The sequence below is a fragment of the Jaculus jaculus genome, chromosome X, assembly GCF_020740685.1.
Source record: "Jaculus jaculus isolate mJacJac1 chromosome X, mJacJac1.mat.Y.cur, whole genome shotgun sequence".
Taxonomy (NCBI): Eukaryota; Metazoa; Chordata; class Mammalia; order Rodentia; family Dipodidae; genus Jaculus; species Jaculus jaculus.
Window position 1 is genome coordinate 11807376 of NC_059125.1, and position 18615 is coordinate 11825990.

Consider the following 18615-nt stretch of genomic DNA (forward strand, 5'->3'; position numbering starts at 1 on the left):
GGCCAAAAATAAATTTTCATCTACACAATAAATAAGAAAAGACATTGCTAGAACTTTCTCAATGATTTGTGGAATAAATATTAACTTTCATATAATGCATGATTTAGCAATGTACACATACCACATAAAATGACTAATCTTGTGTTTTATTTGCTGTGTTTTTTATAGGGTTTTATAGAACTTGGGAGAAACTTCCCCTTTCAGGGCCAGCTAATTCTCAAGATCATATACATTTTACTTAGGAACACGGCTCTCATAACAAGCCAACCAGCCCCTTGACCTAATACTCACACAATTATGGCTTAGATCTGAAGTTTCTCCAAACGGCCATGTGCTAAATAAAAGTTTAGGTGCCCTTGGCACTATTGGGAGATGAGGCATAATGAAAGGAAGTGAGGTTATTAAGAGGTAGATCTTTGATGGGACACTGGGACTGTTTGTCCCTTCCTGCTTCTCTTCCTCTTTCATGCTCCCTGATGTTCCTTTTAACCACAGAACCAAAAACAAGGGAGCCAAGTGACATATGGACTGACCTCTCTGAAACCATGAACCAAAATAAAGTTTTCTTCCATTTTGTTATTTTGTTACAGTGACAGAAAGTTGATGCACATATATACCAAACCAATATATTTCCTTTGACCAAAATCATTCAGGGTCAGGCACTAGACAGGAAAAGCCCCTGTGTGTCTAAGGCCTCTTATGGTTATTCAAATTAGTCATCCTGACCCTAGCCTGATGCTTCCCTGTGGCTCTGCATGCATCTTTCTCTTGAAAATATATGCAATAAATCATTCTTTCTATGACACTGACCTCTTTATGTTGTCTCTCTTTTTTTTTTATTTTTGTTTTTTGAGGTAGGGTCTCACTGGAGCCCAGGCTGACCTGGAATTCACTATGGAGTCTCAGGGTGGTCTCGAACTCACAATCCTCCCACCTCTGCCTCCCGAGTGCTGGGATTAAAGGCATGCGCCACCACGCCCGGCTTCTTTATGTTGTCTTTTAATCATCACCATCAATTAAACTCCCATGGGCACAAATGATATATCAAATAACAAACTTTCCCTTTCTTTTTTATTGTGTGTATAATGTGGGTGGGATGTATGCATGTTTCCCTGTGTTGCTATAATGGTTAATCCCTGGTTGTCAACTTGACAGGATTTAGAATCACCATGGAAACAAATCTCTTGGCATGTCTATTAGGGATTTTTCTAGGTAGATTAATTGAGGTAGGAAGACACATTCTGACTATGGACAATGCCATTCTGTGGCCTGGGGGTCCTGGACTATATAAGGAGAGAGCGGGATGAGCAGCAGCATTCATGGCTGTTTGCTTTTTCACTGTACTGAATGTGAGTAGCTGCCTCTAGCCTCTGCATGGTGCCCTCCTCCACCATGACAGACTATAACCTGGAACTGTAAGCTGGAATGAACCCATCCTCCCTTAAATTGATAAAAAAAAATATTTATTTATGGGCTGGATGGATGGCTTAGTGGTTAAGGCATTTGCCTGCAAAGCCAAAGGACCCAGGATCGATTCTCTAGGACCCCCTCACAAGGGGGCACACACGTCTGGAGTTCATTTGCAGTGGTTAGAGACCCTGGTCAGCCCATTCTCCTCTGTCTCTCTCTTTCTGTCTCCCTCTTTCTCTCTGTCAAACAAAATAAATAAATAAATAAAAATAAAATAAATATTTATTTATATTTGAGAGAGAGAGGAGAGAGAGAGAGGGAATAGGCCCACAAGGGCCTCAACCACTGAAATCAAACTCCAGATACTTGTGCCACCTGGGGGCATGTGCGACCTTGTACTTGTCTCACCTTTGTGCATCTGGGTTACATGGGATCTGGACAGTCAAACATGGGTCCTTAGGCTTCACAGGCAAGCACCTTAACTGCTAAGCCATCTCTTCAGACCCGATTAATTCTTTTTAAATTTATTTTTCCATTTTGACACCATCATACAGATATATCTTATTCCACCCAAGCATCTTCTCTTATTCCCTTCCTCCTTCCACTATCATCCTTCTTCCCCATTAATCCCAATCTTACTTTCATGCTATTTTTTTCTTCTACTCATTGAGTTAAATTAGTGTTGCTTGCATGATCACAGGTGGTAAGTTATTCACTGTGGAATGGGCAATTTACCACTGGCTACCCCACTGACGAACCTGAATCTCCCTATAGTAAAACATGTGCTACATGAAAGCAATTTTGTCTTAGTAATGAGAAATTGACTGATATAGTCATCAAAAATATTATCAGCCCCAGTTTTCAAATGCCAAGTAGTACTTGCTTTCAGTCTTCCATTAATATTCTTTGTAAAAACTGTGTTTGTGTGTGTGTGTATGTATGTGGAATGTGTGTGGGGCGTGTTATATACACTTGTATGTGTCCTTAGACTACCTCATTTTCAGGTTGTGGCTCTCTAGCAAAAAAGTCATTTTATTTCATCTCCTATCATATAGTCTGCCTCAATGTTTTTCTTTTGGTGTTAGATAAGAGAGGAGTACAGAAGAAAATGACTCTTACTATACTGTCGTTATTTAGTTTTTTTTTTTTTTTTTTTTAGTTATAGACATGCTTAGTATAGAAACAACACATGTTGCTACCATCCTTTCCCTCATCCCTGCCCCTTTTCTGAAGAGGCCTTCCTTGTTGGGGATGCAGTTTATTTCCATGGGGATTATGGGTAGTGCATTGTGGGAGCAGCAGTTATTGGGGAGATGGGAATAATGTCCCAATTTGTGGCTCTAACAATCTTTCTCCCCCATCTTCCATAAAAAAAAAAATCCTTGAGCTGGGGCTGGGGGATGGCTTAGAAGTGAAGGCATTTGCCTGCAAAGCCAGAGAATCTCAGTTCCACTCTCTAGGACCAACATATGCCAGATGCACAAGGGGGTGCATGCATCTGGAGTTCGTTTGCAGTGGCTGGAGGCCCTGGCATGCTCATTCATTCTCTCTCTCTCAAATAATAAAAAAATATATTTTAAAAAATCCTTGAGCCATGTTGGGTGTGTTTTAAGTCTACTTCACTGAAGGGTCCTTAGAAGCTTCTGTTATTATCAGCATTGATCATACAAGGTCCCACTATTCTAATACTGGTTGTTGAGATCAATCAAATTCCTCTAGGCCTGACAAGACCTTAGGCCATCCTGGAGTAGAGGTTGTTGAGGTGATTTACAGAATACCTGGCCTCATGGCAATCTTACCAAAATAAGCAGAATAATACAATGATAGCCAGGTTCTCACTTGAATTCTAGGTCTTCTCCATCTCCTACCTCCTAGCTGCACATGTATTTGGGGTTGCAAGAGAACACAGGAGAAGGGAGATTAACTAAAGGTGGGACTCTATGATGCAGTGCTTGTGAACTGTCACCCATGATGACATGGGACTTTTTGGCAATACAGCTGTTTTTGAGACACCCATGCTCTTGTAAATCAGCCCAAGAAATTCCTTGTTTCACTAAGCTAATGTTGGTGTGTTATTGGTACCTCACCTGACATGAACAAATGAATACACATTTATTCATGTCTCCCCCCACATAAATAAGGCAACACTGGAACTCTATGTAACTCTTGGTTGTTTATGTTGGAAATGTTAGGGTTGTAGAGATTCCTCCCCTTTCCATCCAGCCAAAGCTGAAGTCTTCAAAGGTCTCACTCAATGTGAGATCTATTATCTCTTATTGTTCTGTCTCTGCCACTTTTGTCTCTCCCTCTCTACATATGTGCTTTCACAGTCTGTGGTGGTTTGAATAGATGGACCCCAATATATTCAGTTATTGTTTGTAGCTTGCATCTGTAGCCACTTGGCTGGAGGCAGTGTCACTGGGTAAATCTTAAGGTGTGATGGTGGGTTTCAGATTTCAAACTAAAGATATGCAAAGTGTGCCTAGCTGGAGTTCCTGAAGTGTGCTGTGCTGTGTGGCTTTTGGCTTGTGCTTCCTCTCTCTCTCTCTCTCTCTCTCTCTCTCTCTCTCCCCCCCCCCCCTCTCTCTCTCCTTGGGTCTGTGAAGGCAGGCCAGTTTCTTCTGCCATTATGGAACTTCCCCTGGATCTGTAAGCTTCAATAAATATCCCTTCCTCCATAACTGTGCCGGGTCTAGAAGTTCATCTCAGTGAATCTGAAGCTGTCTGCTACCAAATCCTATCTTATTTTTTTAAATTTATTAATTTTTTTATTAATTAGTTTTGTACTCAGTGAATACAGTCAAGTTGCTACCACTGTTAGGCTCATCCATGTCCTACCCCCTCCCCCTGGCCCCTCCTTTATTTTATTCTCTCCTCTCCTTTTTTTTTTTTTTATTCTGTCTTTCTTTCTTTGGTCAGACTTCCCCTCCTTCCATCTGCCTTTCCGGCTCCTCCTCCACTTTTCTTTGCCAATCTGCTCCAGGTTTCTGCTGAACCTCTCCTCTGAAAGCCCACTCCTCTAATCCACCACAGGTTTTACAAACCCCTGCCTGAGCCCACACTGTAGCAGTGGATTTGCCAGCACCTGAGCTCACCAGAGCTGCTTCCACTTTCCCACTGATCCCCTCCTGCCCTCCCCAGAGGTTGGTCCAGCTTCCTTCCTGCTGCTGCCTCCAACAAACTCCTTATCCTAAGAAACAATGTGGTCTCAGAACCTGTGTTTCAAACCCTGACAGGAAGCAGTGCTCTAAAGAATGAATATGACACGAAACAATGTGAAAGGGGATATACCTAGCAATAAAGCCTTTTATTTACCTTTGTGTTCCAGTTTGTAATTTATCGGTTTTCTTTGAACCAGAACCAGACCCCAATCATCTGCTTCATTTACCTTAGGGGCTGACAAAAGAACACTTCATCAGTTAAAAAAAAACCCTAAAATCCCAAGTGCATCAAAGAAATGAATCTAATGACTGTACAAAGAAGATTTTGTCTTGTATTCTAAGGACAATACATTAGAACAGTTTATTTCCACCATTTCTAAATCATCACATTGGTTCTAGTTTCTTCATCTGGAACACCATGTCCCAGAAGTTCTCTTAGAGGAGCTAAGTATCTATACTCCTGACACACCCTTCTCACCAGGTTTTGAAAACACAGCTCCATGAAATTTTCATTGGTGAGAAAGCTAATGTCTCTGGTAGATGTTAGATAAAAATCAAGATGGATGGTGGCATGTACCTTTAATCCTAACATTCAGGAGATTCAGGTAGGAGGATCACCATGAAGCCAGTCTGAACTACAGAGTGAATTCCAGCGCCTGGGCTAGAGTGAAATCCTGTTCAAACACCCACCCATCCCAGAATGGAGATGAGAAGTGGTAGGTGGTTTGATAGAGAGGTGCTGAGGTGCTAAGACAAATTGTCCTTCAGGGAAAAACTTGATTAAGGGAGTTATTAATAACATAGACAGCATGGTGAGCGCCTCAAGAGAAAGGAATCCACTAGACAAAGCAATGTATCCCCCATCCTAGGGCTTTGTTTCCTAGGGAGAGGAGAGGAGGTCCCATGCCAGAAAGCAGCAGGCTGAGTTAATAAGTAGCCCACAGTTCCTGCTTGCATTCAGGTTGCCTCTCTCCGATTCCTGAGTGGCGGGGGGGTGGGGTGGGGGGACAACTGCAGGGTCATTGTGGTGTCAGCTCGTCACAGTAGGTGTGAGGGTAGGGAGGCTGCAGGGGGTGTGATCAGATCTGTGAGGCCTCAGGCCCTGTGATCTACCCCTATGATATTCTCTTTTGGCTTTTAACATCATAACTGGACAACTGTTAGATTTCAGTTGAACTGTTCTCCTCTCTCTTCCCACTCATTCACAGCTATGACATGTGGCACCCCAAAAAGGACAAGGTCTAGGATTTTGGGATACCCACAGATAATGAAAATTGAACAAGTTTCACAGCCCCCACTCATATCATATCCCATAACTCACTTCATGCAAGGCCTTCAAAATATAATATATTCCCCTTCTCAGAAGTCTTAAAACCTACTCCCTTCCCTTACTCAGGGGTCCTAATTCTCTTTCCTTTCATTTTAGATTCCACCATTCACTCACCTGGCATTAAATAAAATCTTAGGTGCAAAAGATGAGTTCATCTCTAATTCTCCATTCTCTAACCAAAATCTTACAATGACTATAACATTCCCTGTTCATGAAATGGGCCAGTGAATAGTGCCTTTAAAAAGTAAAAAGGTGGGTGGAGAGATGACATAGTGGTTAAGGCACTTGCCTGCAAAGCCAAAGGACCTCCGTTCAATTCCCCAGGACCCATGTAAAGCCAGATGCACAAGGTAGCACGTGCATCTGGAGTTCATTTGCAGTGGCTGGTGGCCCAAGCGTGCCCATTCTCTCTATGTGCCTCTTTCTCTTTCAAATAAATAAATAAAATAAAATATTAAAGAAAGTAAAAAGGTAGAGCTTAGTGGACCCATGTGGCGAGAGTGTTTGATTTGGTGAGTGTACTGCCTGGGGTATTTAACAGATAACAGGTAACCAGGCAGAACTCACCTTCTAGCTTCCAAGAGCAGGAGGATTGGTTTTGTATCTCTGGAGGGTGTTCTCTAGACCTTACATCATTCCCTGCTACTCAGGACTTAAGAACCAAGCCGTTTTCCTGTAGGCATTAAAATGTCTACTCTTGTATAATTTGTCGGGAGATATCACAGTTCATTTTCCATAGAATGCATAAAGAACCAAAGCGATACTCACAAAACACGTCTCCGCGAAGGCGTCGCTCGTGTTCTACTTCATTCTTCAGGACTTTCTCTTCTCTTTTCTCTTCCTCATGTGCCTCTCTCATTTTCTCTTCCTTTGCTTTGCTTTCTCTGTTGGAGTGGCCACCCCTGCAAACACTCTCTTCACAGCTGAAGGACAAGTTAACCTTAGGGGTGCGAGTGCTGGTGGGTCTCGGGGTGACATTTTTCATCTGCATCTTCTTTTTCATGCTGTTTTTGTGAGCAAGCAACTTCTTGATTCGGTCTTTGATGGTCCCAGGTATTCTGAGGACTTCTTTCACAGAATTTTCTGGGATAACTAAAGCAGACAATAACAGATAAGTAGTTTACATTTGGGTAAAAATTAGATCACTCGTAAACTGAGAGGGAACTAGGCAGATAGCTTTACTATTAGGTAGCCAGTCAGGAGAGGGCCCAAAAGAGGAGATCAGAAAGATGATCCAGTCTCATTCACTCAGCGCTCTCACCTCCTACTCAGGTGTGCTGATTTCTTTCTGAGCTAGTCTCCTGAGTCCAGGCCAATCAAATCTCACAGGCTCAACTGAGGGTAAGGCTCACCACAATAAGATTATAAATAGATCCTTACCAGGTGGACAAAGCCACTTTAGCTGTTAATCTCCCATGAACCTAAGCCCCCCTCATCTCAGCCCATCTGGGATGAGATGGGAGGGCCCCCTACTCCCATCTCCCATGGGCTCTCTACTCCTTCCTGCCTTATACGTCGCATGAGCTCTCGATACTTCTTCTCTTTCCTTCTCGTAACCTAATAAAGCCTCTTTAAGTCTTACTGTCTGGTCTATGGGCTTAATTATTTAAATTCATAAGACAGGAATGCAGGGTACCCTAAATTTTTTGGTATATTTGTGTATTGTCAAGGGACCCCAAATTTCCTGTAACAGAGTAATGAAGCATTTTAAAAGTGATAATGTGCAGTAACTCAATGTTTTCAAAATTTATCCATAGGAGGCTCTACCTGTGAGATTCTAGGAAGAACTGTATTTGCATCTGTTCCAACATTATGGTGGCTTTTGTTAACTACCTTTTGTTAGAGAACACACTTCAGTCTGCCTCAGAAATGTGGGCTGGGGAGATGGCTCAGTGGTTAAAGGCACTTTCAGGCAAAGCCTGCTGGGCCAGATGTGATATCCCTGCACCCATGTAAAACCAGATGCACAACGTGGTGCAATTGTCTGATATGTTTGCATCAGCCAGAGGTCCTGGTGCACCGATTCTCTCTCTCTCTCAATTGCAAATAAACAAAAATATTTTGTTTTGTTTTTTTCAGGTAGGGTTTCACCCTAGTTCAGGTTGACCTGGAATTCACTATGTAGTCTCAGGGTGGCCTTGAAGACATGGTGATTGTCCTACCTCTGCCTCCTGAGTGCTGGGATTAAAGGTGTGTGCCACCGTGCCCAACAATAAAAATATTTTTTTTAAATTTTTATTTATTTATTTATTTGAGAGTGACAGACAGAGAGAAGGACAGATTGAGGGAGAGAGAGAGAATGGGCGCACCAGGGCTTCCAGCCTCTGCAAACGAACTCCAGATGCGTGCGCCCCCTTGTGCATCTGGCTAATGTGGGACCTGGGGAACCGAGCCTCGAACCGGGGTCCTTAGGCTTCACAGGCAAGCGTTTAACCACTAAGCCATCTCTCCAGCCCCAATAAAAATATTTTTGACATCTTCTTGAGTCCTCTAGAACTTTTCTCATGCTAGTATCCCCATTCCCAGTACGACACAAATAGCCCTAGATGTCTGTCCAAATTTTATGTGTATAGCATTTATTCATAGCTTTAGAATTAGGTTGAACCACATAAATTTCCAATATTAGGCCATGTATGACCTTAAACATGGTAGTACCTAATTTTCTTTCCCCTTCTCACCCCTTTAATTTTTTTTAACTCATTGAACCACTACCTAGAGCTACATTTTACTTACTTATTTTTGAGATGCATTTATATTTACTGTTTTACATTAATTTCTCATTGCTTATCACGAGGTTAAGTCGCTGTCAAAAAATACACCTGTAATTACTGTAAGTTAGAGGCCAGCCTGGAATTACAGAGTAAGTACCTGGTCAGCCTGGGCTACAGTTAGCCCCTGTCTTGAAAATACAAACAAAAAGCAATATATATATATATATATATATATATATATATATATATATATATATATATATATGTATATGTATATGTATATATATACCTGTAGATTGATTTTTCTTATCTCTCAGTGGATCAGTAGATTTGGGGATTGTTAGGTAGCTAGTTAGAAATTAGCAGGCTTAAGGGCTGGTACTGTATTTCACTTGGTACAGTACTTATGTAGCATGCCCCAAATCCTGGTTTCCGCCCCCCAGCAACACATAAACCAGTATGATGGCACACATAGGTAAACATAGCACATAGGAGGCAGATGCAGGGGGATTAAAAGCTAATGTTCCTTCCTGGATATATACTGAATTTCAGGCCAGCCTAGGCTATAAGAGATTCTGTCTCAAAAGTAGTTGCTTTTCAATAGGAAAGATGGTTAGAATTTAGGAAAGGAGAGTCTAGAGGAATGCGGACTATAGAGGTTCAGCTCATGAAGTGTCAGAGGGGGTAAAGGACTCCATTGGGAATTGGGCTAAAGGCAGTGCATCTGATATTTTAACAAAAGAACTTATTCTAGCAACAACAACAACAACAGCTGGCTGTATTCTGCCCATGTCCTAAGAACTTGAATGAAGCTGGATTTTAAAGAAATGGAGTGCTGGAGAGATGGCTTAGCAGGTAAGATGCTTGCCTGCAAAGCCAAAGGACCCAGGTTTGATCCACCAGTACCCATATAAAGCCAGATGCAGAAGGTGTCACATATGTCTGGACTTTGTAGTGGCTGGAGGCCCTGGCATACCCACTCTCTCTCTTTCTCTCTGCCTCTTTCTCAAAGTAAAGTAATTGTCTAAAGTGTTTGGCAGAAGAAATTTCAAGGCAAAAAATTGAGTCTGTGGGGCTGGAGAAGATGGCTTAGCAGTTAAGGCATTTGCTTGCAAAGCCAAAGGACTCTGGTTCAATTCCCTAGGGCCCATGTAAGCCAGATGCACAAGGAGTCACATGCATCTGGAGTTTGTTTGCAGTGGCTGGAGGCCCTGGTGCACCTCTTCTCTCTCTCTACCTCTTTCACTCTCTCTCAAATAAGTAAATAAATAAAATATATTTAAAAAATAAAAACATGAGTCTGTGGAATGGATTCTCATAAGTATTCTGATTCAGATTTACAGTGAAATAGAAAAAATTGCAGAATGATATGAAAGGATAAAGTTTGGCACAGAAAAACATATGAACAAGTGTAAAGCCCTAGCCATAAAAATTGCAGCCTCTTCGGCCATAATTAATGAGATTACCACAATTAAAGATAAGCCAACTGCTCTACACTGGGTCAAAAAAGGGTATCCTAAGGACAAAATCCAAACCACTAAAGGCTTTAGCTGGTAAGAATGCAACACTAATTTAATTCAATGGGTGAAGAAACAGGCATGATCTGGAGAGATTGCTCAATGGTTATGGCACTTGTTTGCAAAGCCTGATGGCCTGGTTTTGATTCTTCAGTACCCAGGTGAAGCCAGATGCACAAAGTGAAGCATGCATCTGGAGTTTGTTTGTAGTGGCAGAAGGCCTGACATGCACATTCTCTTTTCCCCCCTCTCCCTTTCCATCCCCCTCTTCTCTGTATCCTTTCAAATAAATAAAGACAAATATTTTAAAAAAAGAAATAGGCATTAAAGTAAGATGAAGATTAATGGAAAAGAAGAATGTATCAATGGGATGGGGAAGAAGGATAAGAGAGGGCATTTTGGTAGATTATGATCAAAATACACATAAATGTATATTTCAAAAATGGAAAAAAATATAAATAAATCAACTTAAAAGGAAGAATACGAATGCTTTGGAAAGAAAAAAAGTTTGAGAGAAGAATACTGAGAGAAATCTCTACTCCCCAAAGTCAGCATATGGAGGCTGTTATAGTTGTATTTCCCGGATTCCAGGCTTCATTTCAATCTGACAATAAATCTTGATAGTATTGCCTACATGGTACTTGTTTTAGAAGAATGAGAGATACAAGATAGAGGAGGTTGTGGAGTATTGCACCATGGTTCCAGAGAGTCACTGAGGCTAGGTAATATGAGGGAGGATTGGAGTCTTTGCATAGAGGCCCTTTGAGCCAATGCATAAAGCTGTATAGTAAACTTTAACTTACAATGGAGACCACAGAATATTAGAGATACCAGGACCACGGGACATCTGCAAAGATGGCTCTGGGTGGATTCAGCCAATAAGAGAGGCTACAAGAAGCACATATGGAAAGGTGAAGCTACCCTAATTTTTTTGAGTCTAGATGATTGCATTATGTGTCTCAGATATCAAGCACAAAGCCATAAGACTTGATGTTTCCCCTGCTGAGTTTTGGTCTTGCTTTCATTCAATATGTCCTTACTTTGCCACCATTCCTTTTTTTTAAAAAATATTTTATTTATTTATTTATTTATTTGACAGAGAAAGAGAGAGGGAGAGGGAGAAAGAGAGAGAAAATGGGCATGCCAGGGCCTCCAGCCACTGCAAATGAATGAATTCCAGACATGTGCACCCTCTTGTGCATCTGGCTAACTTGGGTCCTGGGGAATTGAACATGGATCCTTTGGCTTTATAGGCAAATACCTTAACTGCTAAGCCATCCCTCCAGCTGCCCCCTCATTTCTTCTTTTTTTAAAAAAAATGTTAATTTTTATTTATTTTTTTGAAAGTGACAGACAGAGAAGAGGCAGATAAAGAGAGAGAGAGAGAGAGAGAATGGGCACACCAGAGCCTCCAGCCACTGCAAACGAACTCCAGACACATGCGCCCCCTTGTGCATCTGGCTAACGTAGGTCATGGGGAATCGAGCCTTGAACTGGGGTCCTTAGGCTTCACAGGCAAGTGCTTAACTGCCAAGCCATCTCTCCAGCCTCCATTCCTTCTTTTTCAATAGGAATGTTTACTCTGTGCCATTATATATTAGAAGTATATAAATTTCATTTTGATTTTATAGGGCTCACAGTTAAAGAGACTGCCTTGAATCTCAGACGAGACTTTACACTTCAGACTTGCATACAGTATCGAGACTGGTAAAGACTATGAGGATGTTTAAGTTAGACTAAATGCACTTTGCACCATGAGATACCCTTAGAGCCTATGGAGGTCAGGGGCAGAATGTAGTGGTTTGAATGTAAAATATTCCCTATAGGGTAATGTGTTTTGGGAAGGTTGTGCAACCTTTAGGAAGTGGTGCCTTACTGTAATCAGTATGTCACTGGGAAAAGAACTCAAAATGTTTCAGCCCAGCCCTGCTTGCCATTCTTTCTCTAATTCCTCCATGTTGATGTGATGCTGGCTTCCTGCTCCTGCCATTCTTTCCCAGTCATGATGGACTCTAGCTTCTGTACTTCTGAGCAAAACACAGCTCTTTCCATGGATATGATGCTTCTGGCCAGGTATTTGTTCACAGCAATGAGATAGCAATAGATATAGAAACATTGCCACTATTACTACTTTTAATAGCACTGGTTTGCCATGCATTTAATATGTACATCACATTTGTTTATTCTGTATGGATCATTTCATTTAATTACTAAACAATACTAAGATATAGATACTATGATCTCTATTTTCTGCATGTGGAAACAGACAGTTGAAAGGCTAAATCATTGTTCTCAGTCCACAGGTAGTAAACTAGGAACTAGGACTCAAGCTACAGTAATCTGACTTCAGAAGCTATACTCATGGATGCTCACAAACAGAAGTTTTTAAAAATTTTACTTATTTATTTGAGAGAAAAAGAGAGTGAGAGAAGGAATAGAGAAAGTGTAGGGTGTTTGTGCAGTGCAAAGGAACTCCAGATGCATGTGCCAATTTGTATATGGCTGTACATGGATAATGGGAAATTGGACCTAGGGCTATCAGGCTTTACAAGCAAGAACCTTTAACCACTGAGCAATCTCTCTAGCCCAGAAATTTCTTTGACCTGAGAACAGTTTGTGTTGATGTGGGATGTTAAGGCATTGGGCTAAAATATAGAAAACATGGGTTTCAAACAACGACACAATTGTATGCTTAAAGATGTTGCTTTATTTATGTATTTATTTTAGATTTTTCAAGGTAAGGTCTCACTAGAACTCACTCTGTAGTTCCAGGCTGGCCTCAAACTCAGCAATCTTTCTACCTCTATCTCCCAAGTGCTGGGATTAAAGGCATGTGTCACCATGCACAGTTAAGATGTTGCTCTCTTTTATACAAAAATAGCATATTGTGGCTTCAACAAGAACCAAAATGACTCCAGGCTTACTCTGGGAAGTCCTTTCTATTTCAAATGCATGTGGATATGCATGCATGTGTGGGTGCCCATGTGTGTGCATAAATGTGGATGCCAGAGGACAACCTTAATTGTGGTTTCACAGGAATGCCTTCCACTTCTTTATGAGATAGATAGATAGATGGATGGATGGATAGATAGATAGATAGATAGATAGATAGATAGATAGACAGACAGACAGACAGATAATCAATTGGCATGCCAGGGCCTCCAGCCACTGTAATTGAACCCCAGATGCGTGTGCCACCTTGTACACATGAGCGATCCTACACATGTGTCATCTTGTGTGTCTGGCTTATGTGGAATATGGGAAGTAGAACATATGTCCTTAGGTTTTGCAGGCAAGTGCCTTAACCACTAAGTCATCTTTCAAGTCCCACTTTTTTTTTTAAAATATTTATTTGAGGGGAAGGAGGGGGGAAGAGAGAGAGAGAGAGAGAGAGAGAGAGAGAGAGAGAGAGAGGGCACAAGTTCAAGAATAGGCATGCCAGGGCCTCTCACCACTGTAAATAAACTCCAGATGCATACACCACCTCGTGCATCTGGTTTACATGGGTCCCAGGGAATTGAACCTGGGTCCTTTGGCTTTGCAGACCTTAACCACTAAGGGATCTCTCTAGCCCTCCATTTCTTTTTGACATAGGGTCTTTCATTGGCCTGGAGCTCACCAGTTAGGGTAGACGGGCTGGCCAGTGAGCCTAGAAAGCCACCTATTTCTGCTTCCCCAGTACTGGGATTATAGGCACGAACCACTATGCCTGGCATTTTTATATGAACATTGGAGACTGAAATCAGCTTCTCACATTTTCAAGGCAAGCATTTAGTGGTTCTTTCTGACCTCTTTAGGCCTGGGGTTTGGTTTGTAGTCAGCTACATGCTGGTGGGAAGAACATCTAAATCAGGCATAGTTTATAGGTGGAAAGGGTTTATGTCAAGCTTACAGATCCAAGAGGATGTCCCATCACTTGTAGAAGAAGCTGCTTCTATACATCCAAGCAGAGAGAAACCATCACCAGGTAGCAAACACCAAAAGTGACAAGCACAGAACTGGCATAACTTTCTGCTGGAACTCAGATCTGCCCCCAAACATACCTGAAGGCTGGTCCCCAGGATCTGCTCCCAGTGACACCTCCTCCAGCTAGGCGGCTAGAGATCCAAGTTACAAGGTTATTTAAAAGACCTGAGTCTAAGCCGGGTGTGGTGGCACACGCCCTTAATCCCGGCACTCGGGAGGCAGAGGTAGGAGGATCACCGTGAGTTCGAGGCCACCCTGAGACTCCATAGAGAATTCCAGGTCAGCCTGAGCCAGAGTGAGACCCTACCTCTAAAAACCAAAATAAAATAAAATAAAATAAAAAAATAAAAGATCTGAGTCTATAGGGAGCATACATTCAAACTACCACAGGCTGTGACAGTGATCATGTGGAGGTGATTTGCCCACTTAAAGAAATGGATGTTTTGTGAAGCTTCAGTTTGTATGCACAACACCTCTGCATTTACCCTTATGATCTTCAGGGTAGAGTTTGAAATGTACACATGACAGTAATAACCACAGCTAAGTTTACTGAGCATCTACTAAGTGACCAGCCAAACTGAGCTCTCTGCTTATATTACCTCATTTAAGCCCCATGAGGAATTTCTGGGAGAATAATTTATTTTTGTGTGGGGTCTTGCAGGAAAAGCTGAAATAAAGGTTTGGGTGCAGGTGGTTTAGTTGGGAGGCGATTCTAGATGGCAGCAAGATAGAAAGGGAGGAGCCAAACTCTGGTGCCCCAGTGGGCAGGTAAATCACTGTGACCAACTGAGTACATCTGAGAGTCAGCACAGCATGACCCTCAGGATTGTCCCACACTATAAAGTGGACTGAAGGATATTTATCCAAAGAGGCTATGTTTACTGGCTGATGGATATTCCCTAGGAGTATTAACTTCTCCCATCTTTGACTGTTCCTAATGGTTGGGCAGCCTGAGGCCACAATGCAAGAGAATCTTCTCCCTGGAACTCTGTTCTGCCTTACTGGAATTGGGGAGCTCACAAGGACTATGATTGGCCTCCTCAAAGCTTCTATAGGACCATTATGAGTGCCATTTTTGGATAAGAGAAACTGAGTTCAGAGAGGTTTTGAAACTTGATAGGTAGAGGTCCCAGCCAGTATAGAGCAGAACTAAGAGTGAAATCCAGGCTTTCCCAACTTGGAATGTACAAATGCACATTTGGCAGCATGAAGGAGTGATGGGTATGGATCTCTGGTAACTCATGCAACATGGCAAGTAGATTCAGTCCATGTCCTCCAGAGGTCTCCCGAGGTTATCACATCGTTTTCCTACCCCAGTAATGCGTAACTCACAGCATGTAGTCAATTTCAAACCCTCCCTCTTTCAGAATCATTCCATACAAGTATCTTGTCATCTAGTACTTCTACCTAGAGGGATGGAAACCACAGCATTAAGTTTCTAGTAACTGAATGGTCATTTAACCCCACTCGCAGCAATTCCAGGGCTGGAGAGATAGCTCACTGGGTAAAGGCACTCGCTTGTAAAGCCTGATGGCCTGGGCTTGATTCTCCAATATGTATATAAAACCAGATGCACGATGTGGTCCATGTGTCAGGTGTTTATTTGTAGTGGCAGAAGGCCCTAGTGTGCTTATACTCACTCACTCTGCCTCTTTCTCTCTCTCAAATAATTAATACTTTTAAAAAGAATTCTTTTGAGAATCCTCAGCCTAAAGGCTTGTGGCAACAGAATGTCACTACGTGGAGTTCCCTGCCCCATGCTTACATATCTGCCAGTCAGTTTTATAAGAGAATGTAATTTCTACCCATTGGTTTCAATCTTTTTTTGGGATGCCACTTTCAATTTACATTTCATAAATATTTCCAGGTAGAAGTTAAGTTTTTCCACACTACTTTTTCCCAGAACAAATACTGTCTTGTTCTTTTGGCAGTTCTTCCTGGAATTTAATTTTCAGACTCAGTTCTTTGGTTATATTCTTTCACATATACTCTTGTGTTGCCCTTAGCCACAGCCCACTTGGGTACTGTGAATGTTTTATGAGTGTGCTGCCAAATGGCTAGCATGGTATATGCTGTTTATTTTTGCACGACTGAGTAGATGCTCTGTTACAGCAATTTCTGGCATCAGCTGAAGGAGAACAGGGGATGCAAGACCAGTCAGTATAACTTGCAGCCATACTTATTGAAACATGTGGGACCTCTGCCAAGGGGCACAGGAATGAGTTCAAACAGGGCAGTAAGCAAGACTAGAACCAGGTGTTGTAGCATATGGCTCTAATCCCGCACCCGGGAGGTTGAGGTAGGATTGGGGTGAGGTCAAGGGAAGCCTGGGCTACATAGTAAGATTCTTTTTATCTAGACATACAGACACGAACCCCACACAGTCCTAAACAACCAGGGCCTGATGACACTGAAACTACCTGGCTATTGGCATGAAAACACTCCATGGATGCAACCTTGGAATGCAAATAGTTTCCATTCTTGGCAGAATTTTGCTCTACATTTTTGTTTTCTGGGGTAGGGTCTCACTCTATCCCAGGATGACCTGAAACTCAATCTGTAGCTTGAACTCATAGTGATCCTAGGCATGATCACACCTGGTACAAAAACAATAACAACAGAAAAAAAAAAAAACAAGTCTAGTCACACAATGATCCAGAGCTATAAGAAACATACCAGAGGTGGCAGAGATGGGGTAGTTTGAATGGCTGTCCCCCCAATAGATTCAGATTTATTAAAGCTTGTAATTAGCTCTCCAGCCTGCTTGCTGGAGGAAGTGTCACTGTGGGCAGATCCTAGGGTCCATCCATAAGGTATGTTTGGGGGTGGACCTGAATTCTAGCCTAAGATGTACAGAGTGTTTGAGCTCTACCTGGGGCTCCTAGAGTGGTGGTGGTATTTCTCTCTGCATGGACCTGTGAAAGGGCTCCAGCTTCTTCTGCCATTATGGAACTTTCCTTGGATCTGTAACCTCAAAAAATCCCTCCTTCTTATAAACTGACTGGTCTGGAGTTTCATCTCAGCATCATGAAGCTGATTGTGACAAAATTGGTACCAGAGGTGGTGCATGCCTTTAATCCCAACACTCAGGAGGCAGAGGTAGGAGGATCACCATGAGTTTGAGCCACCCTGAGACTAAATAGTGAATTACAGGTCAGCCTGGAGTAGTTTAGTGTGAGACTCTACCTTGAAAAAAAAAAAAAAGTGGTACCAGAGAAAGAATGGGTTGTTGCTGTGCAATGAATCTGGCTATGTGGATTTTGGTTTTTAACTTATTTTTTGCAGGAATGGGCATGGGCTTGCTACCTGCAACTGAAGATGCCTTCCAGAGCAGTAAGCAAAGCTTTATGGATTATTCTGGTAAAAGTCTGAAAATGCTAAGTACTGCATATAAACTTTCTAAGGGAGAAGGAAAGTCTACGGAGAGATTTGTCAGAACTGGGATACTGGCATAAAGCATGGCTGTGTTCTGCTGCCATGTCCACAGAATTCGATCAATGTTACATTTGTAATGGACTGATCCACCTGGCTAAGGATATAGAACTGAGAAATATAAGACTTAAAATTGGAGAAATTTAAACAAGTTTAAAACTTGCAGGTACAGAGGCTAGTTTTAGGCTATTGAAGCTACCATTATCAAATATCTTAGAATTTGGAAGGAAAATGACCCAACTACTTCACATTGAAACAATGGAGAGGATGCCTGAGGGAAGGAGCTGACTGAAAGAAAAGAAACTGCTCTTCAAGGTCGTGACTTATTTCTTCCCTGAATTAACAATATAGTTGTGCACTACACACCTGGCATTGGTTTTGGAATTATGAAAAGTGTGTAGTAGAGTGGTCAGGAACTGAACATTGTTCCAGGATCTGCTGCGGAGGTACAGCAAGTGAGGCAGGACATGATGACCCTGATAGGTAAGACAGAAAGCCTTTGGAAGATGGACTATAGTCCAAGGATGGTTAGATGCTTGATATACCAATACTGTACAAGGGTTACCATGGATCACTGTCAGCTTGAGATGGGAGTTTTCCCTGGCTATGCAGCCCAGCTGGAGGGGTGGAATTGGAATATCTGGACACTTTCAGTCACTGGTTATGATACTGGACTTCAACTGCAGATGTTCGATGTTTGCTTGATGGTTATTTAGTTTGCATTGGTCCAGTCTCCTTGTTAAGCCTTATAGAAGTTGAAAATGTTTACTCTGTGCCTTTAAATCTTGAAAGTATAGAACTTATTTTTATTTTACAGGACTCACAGCTAAGAGACAGTCTTAAATCTCAGAAGAGACTTGAGACTTTGGAACAATCTCAAGTTAGTAAAGAATATGGGGGACCTTTGAAGTTGGACTAAATTACAATTTACAATGTGAGATCATTATGAATATATTGGGGGCCAGGGGTGGCATGTGGTAGCTTGAATGGATGTCTCCCAATAAATTTTTATTTTATTTTGTTCTTATTTATTTGAGAGAGAGAGAGAGAGAGAGAGAGAGAGAGAATGGGTGCTCCAGGTCTTCCAG

The 18615-nt window shown here is 41.9% G+C and overlaps 1 protein-coding gene across 1 annotated transcript in view; it reads right to left on the reverse strand.

Annotated features, from left to right (window-relative positions):
* The window catches only part of Egfl6 (EGF like domain multiple 6), an 86725-nt gene that overhangs the window by 12894 nt on the left and 55216 nt on the right, over nucleotides 1-18615 (reverse strand). Inside the window, exons 8-9 of the mRNA XM_045141068.1 lie at nucleotides 6670-6993; nucleotides 4726-4806 (exon numbers count right to left, since the gene is read on the reverse strand). Coding sequence (XP_044997003.1) covers nucleotides 4726-4806; nucleotides 6670-6993 — 405 coding nt within the window. The remainder of the gene's footprint in view (nucleotides 1-4725; nucleotides 4807-6669; nucleotides 6994-18615) is intronic.